Below are 13,308 nucleotides of genomic sequence, written 5' to 3' on the forward strand. Positions count from 1 at the left end.
GGTTCCTGCGGGCCTTTGTTAACAGTCGGCAGGACGACTGGGCGTCTCTCCTCCCGTGGGCGGAATTTGCATACAATAACAGCGAACATTCCGCTTCCAAGGAGTCACCCTTCTTCCTCGTGTATGGACGACACCCACGTCTCCCACCACCCATCTCCACAGCCTCAACTAATCCGGTGCTGACGCAGACCCTGGGTGACCTGCAAAGAGTCTGGAACTCAGTCCGGGAACAGCTTCAGAGGACGGCCGCCAGGTACAAGAGATTCGCAGATCGGCATCGACGCCCTGCTCCCGTTTTCCAACCAGGGCAGAAGGTATGGCTGAGCACGAAGTATCTGCGACTCCGAATGCCATCTCGGAGGTTGGCTCCGAGCTTTATAGGACCCTTTATGGTTCAGTCTCGAATTGGGGCAGTAACGCACCGCCTCCGATTGCCAGGGAATCTACGTGTTCACAATGCATTCCATGTATCCTTGTTGAAGGCCTACCGGGGGTCCACATGGCATTCTCAGAGGGAGGAGCCGACCGCGGTGGATGCAGAGCCAGACCCCGAATATGAGGTTGAGGAGATCCTTGATGCCAAGAGGCAGCGGGGAAGATTATTTTATCTACTCTCCTAGAAGCATTTCGGGCCAGAGGACAACTCGTGGGAACTGGCCGCTAATGTACATGCCCCGGATCTGATTCGGGAATTCCATGCCCGTTACCCCCAGAAACCAGGACCCAGAGGGAAGGGGGCATCAGGGGAGGATACTGTCACATCCCTCGCTAACTCCGTCTGTGCTCACCTAGAGGCCGGCCCGCAGCCATGGCCGGCCTTGACCCCGTCGCCGGGCGATACGCCTGCTCCTCGCTCTGATGGCCGGCCATTCCAGTCTCGGGGCGATACCGGCCAGGATCGAGGGCCGGCCGCAGCCGAGACTGCGGCCGAAGACCGGCCTACTGTGACTTCCTCTTCTCCGTTGCCGGCTATGGAATCCACGCTTGCGCCGGCAGGAAAGATGGCGCCGGGAACCTGGAGCCAGCGTCTCTTCCGCCTAGTGAACGCGGGAACCAAGACTCCGCCCTGGAGGACCCTGATGGGGTGGTTGGAACCAAGGCTCCGCCTGAAGACCGGCCTTGAACCACTCCAAAGGGTTCCTTGAGGGAGATCATCCGAAGTCTCCGCCCCTTTCAGCTGAGGCTCGCTTGCTGATCACTGGTAGTATTTAAGGCATAGCTTCCTGCAGGCATATTGCTTCGGCTTCTGTTTCGTGAGGCTCCAGCCTAGTGGTGATCCCTGGACTACTTTGTTTGTCGCCTGCCTTGACCTCCTGCCTGTCCCTGGACTACTCTGCTCGCCGCCTGCCTTAACCTCCTGCCTGTCCCTGGACTACTCTGCTCGCCGCCTGCCTTGACTTCCTGCCTGCCCCTGGGCTCCCCTGCTCAGCTTGCCTGCCCCTCTCCCCTGCTGGGGTTGGGAGGCTAGTCCTCTGGTGTCCGGTCAGTCCGTCCACCCCCGCGGTTCCGGAAGTCCCGTTGGCCACCTGCAGCTGGGGGCTCAACCCCTGGTGAACGGTGGTCGCCGCGGGTGAAGTCTCGGGGTGCTCGGCTGTCCTTTGGGGGAACATTGAGGTATTCCTTACGCTCTCCTGAGGGACCCTAGGGCTCACGACTCATCAGTGAGGACAATATTTCTCTAGTTAAGAATAGAATATGTATTAACAGAGGGAATTACTCAGAGCATGTGGTCACAAAGAATTACAAAATGAAACGTTCTTATATTCCAATTCTAATTCCAATTCTAATATGATTCTCTATTCTTATACATACTTATTCTATACCAATTAAAGGTAAATTGTTAAGAATAATAATCATGTAAGAATAGAGGGGAATTTTATATACTAAATTCGAATTAATTACATTAACCTGCACTGTACGTTTAGGAATATGTGCTCAAAGCATGGCACTAAGTTTAAAAAGCGACCATGTGCTATCAGTGTAACTTTAAAAGGTAACATGTGCTTAGAGCATTTGGAGCTTGCACATGTGAGAACATGTGCTTTTCCCAATATAAAGGCCAGATAGTTAACTTTACAAGAAAATGTTTATTTCTAATACAGGCAAGGTAATAAGTTTACAATAGAGAGGCAGTTTTAGAAAGGATCTTTTACCAATGGAAGTATGCTACAAAATAACAGGTTTGATTGTAAATTAAGCTGGATAACTCACATTAATGGAGGCTGCTATGGAGAGTGATGCAGGAGATCCTTGCTGGAACAGAAAGTTTCTTTGTAGATTTGCTGTCTGATGGAGCTTGAAGCAGTTTCTTTTAAGGTGGATGTGATGTCCAGCTTGAGAAGTCAGGATTCCAGGAGCTTCTAGCTTGCTTTTAGTTTTAATCAATTCAGGGCAGCGGCGACTAGGACAGGAGCATCAGGAACTCAGGAACAGCCAGGAAGAACTCTCTTTCTAAAGAAAGACCCCCTGCTTTTAAAGTGTCTGAACTAGGCATTAGACTTGCGTCAGGTGGTTGCCCTTGGTCCAATTGGAAAGCTCCTGGATAGCTGAATCCTGGTTTAATCTAGTTTTGAGCTGAAGCATGGTAACAGGTCACATATTCCATGACATCATAAGACTTTCTGCCTGGACATGTGCTGGTCCATTATCTGAGAGTGATTGAGCTTAGATAGGTTTAGTCTTTGCCTGAAAATAGGTGGAGGTATAGTCTTTTGTTAATAGTCTCTGGGATTGCTGTCTTTGGAAAGGAACAACTGCTGGTCCATTGTCTGAGAGTAATTGGGCTTCTTTTGTCTGATAGATGGGCTTCTGAGTCTGAGTAATATGTGGAGTTTCACTGTCTTTTGTTACTGTAGTCTCTGTGATTGATTCTTTGGATAGGTGTTGATGGACTTAGATAACCACCCAGCTAGTTCATGTTCTCAGTAGTTTTCCAGAGGAAAGGGGGGAGTAGAGTCTTTGCAGCTGTATATTTTATATGATTTAGATCTGATCCAGCAAAATCAATAACTCTGACAAACTTATATCATGCTACATATTTCCCTCTGTTGATCCTTAGTGACAATATTTAACACAATATTGGAACAGAGAATCACAAATAACTATAGTAATAGAAGTAAAAAGTTACAATCTTAACACTTAACACTAACATCAAGCAGAATTCAAATAAAACAATAGCAAAGATATTGGGCTATTTACATGGGTATATTGGGAGAAGTGAATCTTTGAATAGTGGATATTGAACCTTGGAACATGTCACCTAATAGGAATTGTGACTATTATAAGCAAATAACTCATCATTATTAATTTTGTTTTCTCTTACATTTAGGCTGCTAAGTATTCACCATTGATTGAGTTTTCTGTGGTCATCTGGCATCTGTTCCATTAGGCTTCTATTCAGTCAGGCGGCAGAGTCTGGCGTTGCCCTGGTTTAAAATAGGCTTGCAATTACCCTTACATGCCTTTAGTCACATAAGTGTCATATGCACCACCCCCAGAGACCAGCTCGTTTTTGCCACCGCTCAGGGACATAGTTTGCTCCCTAGTTGATGCCACACAATATCTTCATGGTATGGCACTGTAGATCTGGTTGTAAGAGGTCATCTTCTGGATCTGGTGAAACTTTCTCTTAACCCAGCATGCTAGCCAAATCATTAGTATAAGAGTGAGCAACTGACCAATCAGTACCACCACAATGGGATGGAACAATCTATTCAGTACATTATTCCCAGTATTTGACTTTCCAAGGAAAATATCCCACCATGAATGTTTCCCTATGTTCTCTATTTCAGAGGCTAACTGATGTATTAATTTATTAATGTAATTTTAGGTACACAAAATTCTCCTGAATCAGTCATTGCTATAGGATTAGATGCTGAGAAAGCATTTGACCGTGTCGAATGGTCCTTTATGTTTTCTGTTTTGCAGTGGTATGGTTTCTCTAAAGAATTTCTCCAAATGGTTAAATGGTTAGTACTGTATTCTAAACCCTCTACAAGGATACAGATTAATAATATATGTTCTCATCCATTCTATCCTACAAGAGGTACCAGACAGGGATGCCCATTATCTCCCTTATTATTTAACATCACTAGAACCATTATTAAGTTCCATAAGGACATCACCAAAGATAGATGGAATTGATAGGTAAGAGAACAGCTAAGGTATCAGCGTATGCTGAAGATATAAATAGAGCTAACTCTAGCGAAATTCTTATGGGCTAACAAGACTCCTCAAATAGCCTTAAAAAAGCTTAAAGTTCCTAGGAATTATGGAAGAGTGAATTTTCCCAGCTTCCAGGACTACCATCATGCATTTATAATTAGACAATCTGCATTATGGATTACGGCTAATTCAGAAATTGATACTCTGTTATGGGGCAACAGATAAGTGCTCGACTTTGTTCTGCTTGAAAAGTACTGCTCAAAGTATATAAGACAATTTGCTTAAGATTAGAAATAAATGAAAAAATGGTTTTGGAATACAATAGAAATCATTGAAGTTCATAAAAGAGAAAGCATTGAAGTTTAAAAAAAAAACACAAAAAAACAAGAAAATTAAGTTTGAGTACATTTCAAGTAAAGGATAAATAAAAATTAAATAAGTATTTAAAAAACGAGGTTTTTATGACCAGTGATAAACACCACGCCCCCAGTTGAAGCCGCTGAAAATCATAAGTAAATGGTAGGGTGTTTTGAGGTCTTTTCCTCGATTGCATTTTATTGATAATACCATGAGCCCTATTTATTAAGAATATATAGTGCGCCTTAGTAAACAGGGCCCCATATATTTTATTCAACAATGATTTATTATCTATCTTTATTTATTGTGGTGTATTTTTTGATATGTCTGCTTTAGGCCATATTGACCATATTTTAGCATTTCCTGATTTTCATATGTTTGTGTGATCATCATAAAATGACAATAAAATAGATTATGCAAGTGATTAGCATTTCATTTTGAAAATATTCAAAATAACAACAATATATACTGTAAATCATCAATGTACTGTGCAGTGCTATGGTTTACAATACTGCATATATGCTGAAATAATATTCTGCCATATTAAAGTTCCTTGTGTTTCAGTTATATATCTTGTCTTTTTTTGACAGGCGTCTAATAAATTTAAATGAATACATAAAGATAAGCACTACAGTATACATTCTGTAAATGAAAGAGATGTATTAAGGAGTCAATACTTAAAAGATTTGTCTTGGTAACTTTTAGTGGTGACCCAGAAAAATCTTTGCATTTCGGATTCCTCTTGTTTCCCACTGACTAGATAAAATGTATCTGCTTAAGAAGAGGTAGCACTAGGGGTAGTCTGGGGTGAAGTTAGAATGTATCTGGACAGCAATAATATTCAGCAGTATAAGGGCATTTGCTAACAGTTATGTACCCTTTACATGCATACATGTTTAGAATGCTAGCATATATGCCCGTATGTGCATATTTTCATGCATACACAATTCTATAAAGTGGCACCTAGAGGTAGGCGCCACCTACATGTTGGCTCCATTAAATTGACAGATACTTGTGTGCACTAGGCACTTTTCTTTAAGGTAGAGCCTAAGTGCCATAGTGCCTAACTGCAATGGGGGCAGACATGTTAGCGGAGCATGGTTGGGGTATGTCTCCTAGTTATGTGAGTAGCGTATAGAACACTATAAACTATGTGTGTCACTTGGTTCACCTAGGCATGCCAACTTATGCCTGCCATTGACATAGCGTAAGAGGACATGCCTACAAATGGGCACACCAATGCCAACCTTATGCTAATATTCTATAACAAAATCTTGGTGCAAAGATGCTGTTATAGAATTGGTGCCAAGTACCCAGCATTGGGGTGCCAAATGCCCTTCATATGCCAAATGGGCAGCTAAGCACTATTCTGCAAATATGCGTGTATCTCATATAGCATGTGTTTGCAGGTGTGGATATACATCAGGGGGAGCCTAAGCGGAGCACACTGAGGGGGTCTTTTCCTAATGCACTCTAGCGTTTTTAGCACGCACTAAAAATAGGCACACGCTAAACGTTAGAGATGCAATGTATTCCTATGGGTTTCTCTAGTGTTAGCGCATGCCTATTTTTAGCATGCACTAAAAATGCTAGTGCTCCGTAGTAAAAGACTCCCACAATTACCTATTTTATAAAATACTATAAGATACAGATATATCTTCAGCAATTAGGTGCTAACACTTACATCAGCTCTATAGCTGGCATAAATGCTTGCATCAAATTCCTATCAGATCAGCGTACTTTCCCCTAATTAGGCTAAATGAGCCTAGCATCTGTCTGAAAAGGGGTGTAATGCAATCCTCATCAATCCTTAGATGTACTTCCTTAAATCTTTCAATATTTTTTAGTGTATTTATATATTTTTTGAGTATTCAAATTATTTCAAATAGCATTATTCTTAACATATTAAAATACTTAGCTTTTAGCTTTCATTGTGTTCTTAATACTGGAGACCAGATGTCAACCGACATAGATCTATGTTTCGCGTTAAAAAACGCTGAATCAAGGTAGTCTCCTATAAAGAAAATGAATATTCTCAATACATATATAAATCACTATGTCCTGATACACAGCAAGACCTTTACTCACCATGAGTATGTCAGGTAGTCACCATCAAAGATGGCCGACGTTATTTCTCTGTTGATTTTATATCCTGTCACATAGTCTGTGGTGTAGAACACCACTCTTAACCCCATGAACAAAACAGCTGATAGGTATTTAAACAGTACGGCAATCAGGAGAGCTAACAAATTCCTAGTTAACAGCACTCATATAAGTGTTTGCCACTCAATTTCATGATTTAGTCCTGATGGTTCGATATTGATCTGGAAAAGATATCTAGATGATATATTTTTTATTTGGTTAGGGACACAGGATGAACTTTGTGAATTCGTGGAATGGATTAATTGATGCGCGTCCATTTTGGGTCTGAGACCTTACCGCCAGCCATTGACCTAGTGGTAAAGTCCCATACGGTAACCGGGTGGTAATGACCCACGCACATCAAATGCCACTTGGCACATGTAGTTGACGTGCGTAGCAGACATGTGGCAAAAATTACCACAAGAGCCACACAGTAGCTAACGTGGAGGGGCATAATCGAACGGGGGCGCCCATCTCTAAGGTAGCCCATCTCCGGGAATGAACCAGGGAAGGGGCGGTGCTGACCATATTATCGAAACAAGATGGGCGCCCATCTTTCATTTCGGTAATACGGTCTGGGCCGCCCAAATCCCAACATTTAGGTCGACTTTAGAGATGGGTGAACTCGGTTTTTGCCGATAATGGAAACTGAGAGTGCCCATCTCAAAAACGGCCAAATCCAAGGCATTTGGTCATGGGAGCGGCCAGCATTTGTAGTGCACTGGCCCCCCTCACATGCCAGGACACCAACCGGGCACCCTAGGGGGCACTGCGGTGGACTTCAGAAAAAGCTCCCAGGTGCATAGCTCCCTTACTTTGGGTGCTGAGCCCCCCAACCCACTAGTCACAACTGTACACCACTACCATGGCCCTTACGGGTGAAGGGGAGCACCTAGATGCAGGTACAGTGGATTTCTGGTGGGTTTTGAAGGGCTCACATTTACCACCACAAGTGTAACAGGTAGGGGGGGATGAGCCTGAGTCTGGCTGCCTGAAGAGCACTGCACCCACTAAAACTGCTCCAGGGACCTGCATACTGCTGTCATGGAGCTGGGTATGACATTTGAGGCTGGCATAGAGGCTGGAAAAAAAGGTTTCTAATTTTTTTTTTAGGGTGGGAGGGGATTGGTGATTCCAGGGCTCTGTCCTTTCCTGGTTCTCTTCCTACCTCTCCCTCCGCACCTTTAGTATTCACTCTGATGGATCCTCTTCTACTTCTATCCCTCTGCCTGTCGGCGTACCTCAGGGTTCTGTTCTTGGTCCCCTCCTCTTTTCTATCTACACTTCTTCCCTTGGTTCATTAATCTCATCCCATGGCTTTTCCTACCATCTCTATGCTGATGACTCCCAAATCTACCTTTCTACCCCTGATATCTCACCTTGCATCCAAACCAAAGTTTCAGCGTGCTTGTCTGACATTGCTGTCTGGATGTCTCAACGCCACCTGTAACTAAACATGACCAAAGCCGAGCTTCTCATTTTTCCCCCCAAACCCACCTCCCCACTCCCCCCGTTTTCTATTTCTGTTGATGTCTTTCTCATTCTCCCTGTCTCCTCAGCTCGAAACCTTGGGGTCATCTTTGACTCTTCTCTCTCCTTCTCTGCTCATATCCAGCAGATCGCCAAGACCTGTCGTTTCTTTCTTTACAACATCCGTAAAATCCGCCCCTTTCTTTCCGAGCACTCTACCAAAACCCTCATCCACACCCTTGTCACCTCTCGTTTAGACTACTGCAATCTGCTTCTTGCTGGCCTCCCACTTAGTCACCTCTCCCCTCTCCAATCGGTTCAAAACTCTGCTGCCCGTCTCATCTTCTGCCAGGGTCGCTTTACTCATACTACCCCTCTCCTCAAGTCGCTTCACTGGCTCCCTATCCGTTTTCGCATCCTGTTCAAACTTCTTCTACTAACCTATAAATGTACTCACTCTGTTGCTCCCCAGTATCTCTCCACACTCCTCCTTTCCTACACCCCTTCCCGTGCACTCCGTTCCATGGATAAATCCTTCTTATCTGTTCCCTTCTCCACTACTGCCAAATCCAGACTTCGCGCCTTCTGTCTCGCTGCACCCTACACCTGGAATAAACTTCCTGAGCCCCTACGTCTTGCCCCATCCTTGGCCACCTTTAAATCTAGACTGAAAGCCCACCTCTTTAACATTGCTTTTTGACTCATAACCACTCGCCTCTACCTACCCTCCTCTCCTCCTTCCTGTACCCATTAATTGATTTGATTTGCTTACTTTATTTTTTGTCTATTAGATTGTAAGCTCTTTGAGCAGGGACTGTCTTTCTTCTATGTTTGTGCAGCGCTGCGTACGCCTTGTAGCGCCATAGAAATGCTAAATAGTAGTAGTAGTAGTAGTAGCACTGGGGGAGTACGGGGAGGTGATCCCTGATTCCCTCCGGTGGTTATCTGGCCAGTTTGGGCACCTTTTTGAGGCTTGGTCCTGAAAATAAATGGGCCAAGTAAAGTCGACCAAATGCTCGTCAGGGCCACCCTTCTTTTTTCCATTATCGGCCCAGGACGCCCATCTCTTTCCCTCGCCCCAGTCCCACCTTCACTATGCCTCCGACACGCCCCATTAAACTTTGGCCACTCCTGCGACGGACTGCAGTTGAGAGCATCCAAAATCGGCTTTCCATTATGCCGATTTGGCCGCACCTAACAGAAGAGCGCCCATCTCCCGATTTGTGTCGGAAGATGGGCGCCCTTCTCTTTCGAAAATAAGCAGGATAGTAACATAGTAAATGACGACAGATAAAGACCTGTAAGGTCCATCCAGTCTGCCCAACAAGATAAACTCATTTACATGGTAGGTGATACTTTATTTGTATACCCGAGTTTGATTTGTCCTTGCCTTTCTCAGGGCACAGACCATAGAAGTCTGTCCAGCACTGTTCTTGTACTAAGTTCTGAAGCTAACGTCAAAGCCCCTTAAAATTTACACTCATGCATATGTTGTTCCTATTTTATAAAAGTAACATATGCATCTATGTGCATTTATAAATTAGTCTTTTAGAAAGATTCTGTACAAAATGAATGCTCCCAAGGCAGGTTTAAGTGTGTGTGTATATGTGTCAGTAGGAATCAGAACACCCATGTGTACATCACACAAAAGTAAGTGTCTTATTTTCTAAAAGGGCAATTCTATAAACAGAGCTCTTATATTTACTTACATACAGAATACTGACATTTATGCGAGTATGTGCACCTACATGTGCATAAGTGTCATAGCCCTAAGCGCTATTCTGTAGATACGCAGTTAACTTACAGAGTGGGTATTTGCAAGGGGGCATACACAGAGGAGGATCATGGGTAGGACATAGGTGGATGCCCACTTATGCACACAACTTGCAGAATGCTGTAAGTTGTGCACATCTCTGACATATTCAGATGCCTGAACTTACACCAATTCTATGGCTGGTATAAGTACATGTGCCTAAATATTAGGCATGTCAGTGCTGGGTTGGACTAGTATTCTATAATGGAACCTGGGTGCTCAGGTTATATTATAGAATAGGTTCCTACTGCATACTCTCAGGTGCCTAAATGGAGGCACTCACTTATACAATTACCCCCTATTTTGTAAGGGCCTACATGAATAAATCAGATATTGTTCTATATTTTTTATTAGCTTATAAAATTATCACCTATGGGGGTAATTCTATAAAGAAGGTACGATCATTTATGTGCAGCTTACATGCATACATGCGCACATATACACATATATACCAGAATTTCACCCAAGCACTATTTGTAAAAATGTGCATATCTTGCATAGTGTATATTTGACAGGAGAGTGTATGTATGGGTGGAGTCTGGTCAGCACTTGGGCGGGTTTCATATTTGCATGTGTACCTTAAAAAATACTCTACGATACATGCATATCTCCATCAGTTAGTTGTGATCATTGGCACCAGCTCTATGGCAGGTATAAGTGATTGTGCCTAAGTGTATATGTGTGCATATTCTGATTGTGCTAGTATTCTATAAAAGAAGTACACACCTACATTCCTTTATAGAATAAGCTCCTATCAGGTGCCCTCCTGGCATCTAAAGAATTGCCCTCTACAGTGGTGGAAATAAGTATTTGATCCCTTGCTGATTTTGTAAGTTTGCCCACTGACAAAGACATGAGCAGCCCATAATTGAAGGGTAGGTTATTGGTAACAGTGAGAGATAGCACATCACAAATTAAATCCGGAAAATCACATTGTGGAAAGTATATGAATTTATTTGCATTCTGCAGAGGGAAATAAGTATTTAATCCCTCTGGCAAACAAGACCTAATACTTGGTGGCAAAACCCTTGTTGGCAAGCACAGCGGTCAGACGTCTTCGGTAGTTGATGATGAGGTTTGCACACATGTCAGGAGGAATTTTGGTCCACTCCTCTTTGCAGATCATCTCTAAATCATTAAGAGTTCTGGGCTGTCGCTTGGCAACTCGCAGCTTCAGCTCCCTCCATAAGTTTTCAATGGGATTAAGGTCTGGTGACTGGCTAGGCCACTCCATGACCCTAATGTGCTTCTTCCTGAGCCACTCCTTTGTTGCCTTGGCTGTATGTTTTGGGTCATTGTCGTGCTGGAAGACCCAGCCACGACCCATTTTTAAGGCCCTGGCGGAGGGAAGGAGGTTGTCACTCAGAATTGTACGGTACATGGCCCCATCCATTCTCCCATTGATGCGGTGAAGTAGTCCTGTGCCCTTAGCAGAGAAACACCCCCAAAACATAACATTTCCACCTCCATGCTTGACAGTGGGGACGGTGTTCTTTGGGTCATAGGCAGCATTTCTCTTCCTCCAAACACGGCGAGTTGAGTTCATGCCAAAGAGCTCAATTTTTGTCTCATCTGACCACAGCACCTTCTCCCAATCACTCTCGGCATCATCCAGGTGTTCACTGGCAAACTTCAGACGGGCCATCACATGTGCCTTCCGGAGCAGGGGGACCTTGCGGGCACTGCAGGATTGCAATCCATTATGTCGTAATGTGTTACCAATGGTTTTCGTGGTGACAGTGGTCCCAGCTGCCTTGAGATCATTGACGAGTTCCCCCCTTGTAGTTGTAGGCTGATTTCTAACCTTCCTCATGATCAAGGATACCCCACGAGGTGAGATTTTGCGTGGAGCCCCAGATCTTTGTCGATTGACAGTCATTTTGTACTTCTTCCATTTTCTTACTATGGCACCAACAGTTGTCTCCTTCTCGCCCAGCGTCTTACTGATGGTTTTGTAGCCCATTCCAGCCTTGTGCAGGTGTATGATCTTGTCCCTGACATCCTTAGACAGCTCCTTGCTCTTGGCCATTTTGTAGAGGTTAGAGTCTGACTGATTCACTGAGTCTGTGGACAGGTGTCTTTCATACAGGTGACCATTGCCGACAGCTGTCTGTCATGCAGGTAACGAGTTGATTTGGAGCATCTACCTGGTCTGTAGGGGCCAGATCTCTTACTGGTTGGTGGGGGATCAAATACTTATTTCCCTCTGCAGAATGCAAATAAATTCATATACTTTCCACAATGTGATTTTCCGGATTTAATTTGTGATGTGCTATCTCTCACTGTTACCAATAACCTACCCTTCAATTATGGGCTGCTCATGTCTTTGTCAGTGGGCAAACTTACAAAATCAGCAAGGGATCAAATACTTATTTCCACCACTGTATGTACGAGACAAATGACTATAAATGTTTCTTAAACTGATATTAATTGTTCCTTTATTTTTAAATCCCAATTTTTAGTATCCATTAACGACCGAAATGGAAGACAGTATTTATACGTCATACATATTGCCTGTACTATACACATCTATCCATGCACAGGAGGTACAGTATATTATTTTTATGTTCCATTACACTTTGTATACATTATATTGATTTTAATATGGAAGGGCATTTTCGAAAGGGACGTCCAAGTTTCGATTTGGACGTCCTCACAAAATGTCCAGATCCATGGGCGGGGAAACTCCACTGCTCTGGATACCCTAGCACCATCTGTCTCTCGCCCCACTAAGCGCATTAATCCTCAGCCCTGGTTAACCCCTTGCATCCGTTACCTTCGCTCCTGCACCCGCTCTGCTGAACGACTCTGAAGGAAATCTCGCACCCTGTCAGACTTCACCCATTTCAAATTCATGCTATCCTCCTTCCAGTCCTCCCTATTCCTTGCCAAACAGGAATATTATTCTCAATTAACCAATTCTCTTGGCTCCAACCCTCGTCGCCTCTTCGCCACCCTCAACTCCCTACTTAAAGTACCCTCCGCTCCCACCCACCCCCCTCTCTCTCTCCTCAAACACTAGCTGACTACTTCCGCGATAAAGTGCAGAAGATAAACCTTGAATTCACTTCCAAGCCTTCTCCTCCCTGTGACTTCTTAACCCACTCCCTCAACCAACCTAACCTGGCCTCCTTCTCCTCCTTCCCTGAGATCACCGAAGAGGAAACTGCTCGCCTTCTTTCTTCCTCTAAGTGCACCACCTGTTCCTCTGATCCCATTCCCACCAATCTGCTTACCAACATCCCTCCTACAGTTAACCCCTCAATCTGTCACATCCTCAACCTCTCTCTCTCCACTGCCACTGTCCCTGACACCTTCAAGCACGCTGTAGTCACACCACTTCTCAAAAAACCATCACTTGA

General features: G+C 44.1%; 1 protein-coding gene across 1 annotated transcript in view; it reads left to right on the forward strand.

Annotated features, from left to right (window-relative positions):
- The window catches only part of LOC115461429, a 453,017-nt gene that overhangs the window by 245,471 nt on the left and 194,238 nt on the right, over positions 1-13,308 (forward strand). Inside the window, exon 11 of the mRNA XM_030191224.1 lies at positions 12,409-12,492. Within this exon, the coding sequence (XP_030047084.1) occupies positions 12,409-12,492 (84 nt within the window). The remainder of the gene's footprint in view (positions 1-12,408; positions 12,493-13,308) is intronic.

Source organism: Microcaecilia unicolor, chromosome 2, assembly GCF_901765095.1.
Source record: "Microcaecilia unicolor chromosome 2, aMicUni1.1, whole genome shotgun sequence".
In the NCBI taxonomy this organism is placed as follows: domain Eukaryota; kingdom Metazoa; phylum Chordata; class Amphibia; order Gymnophiona; family Siphonopidae; genus Microcaecilia; species Microcaecilia unicolor.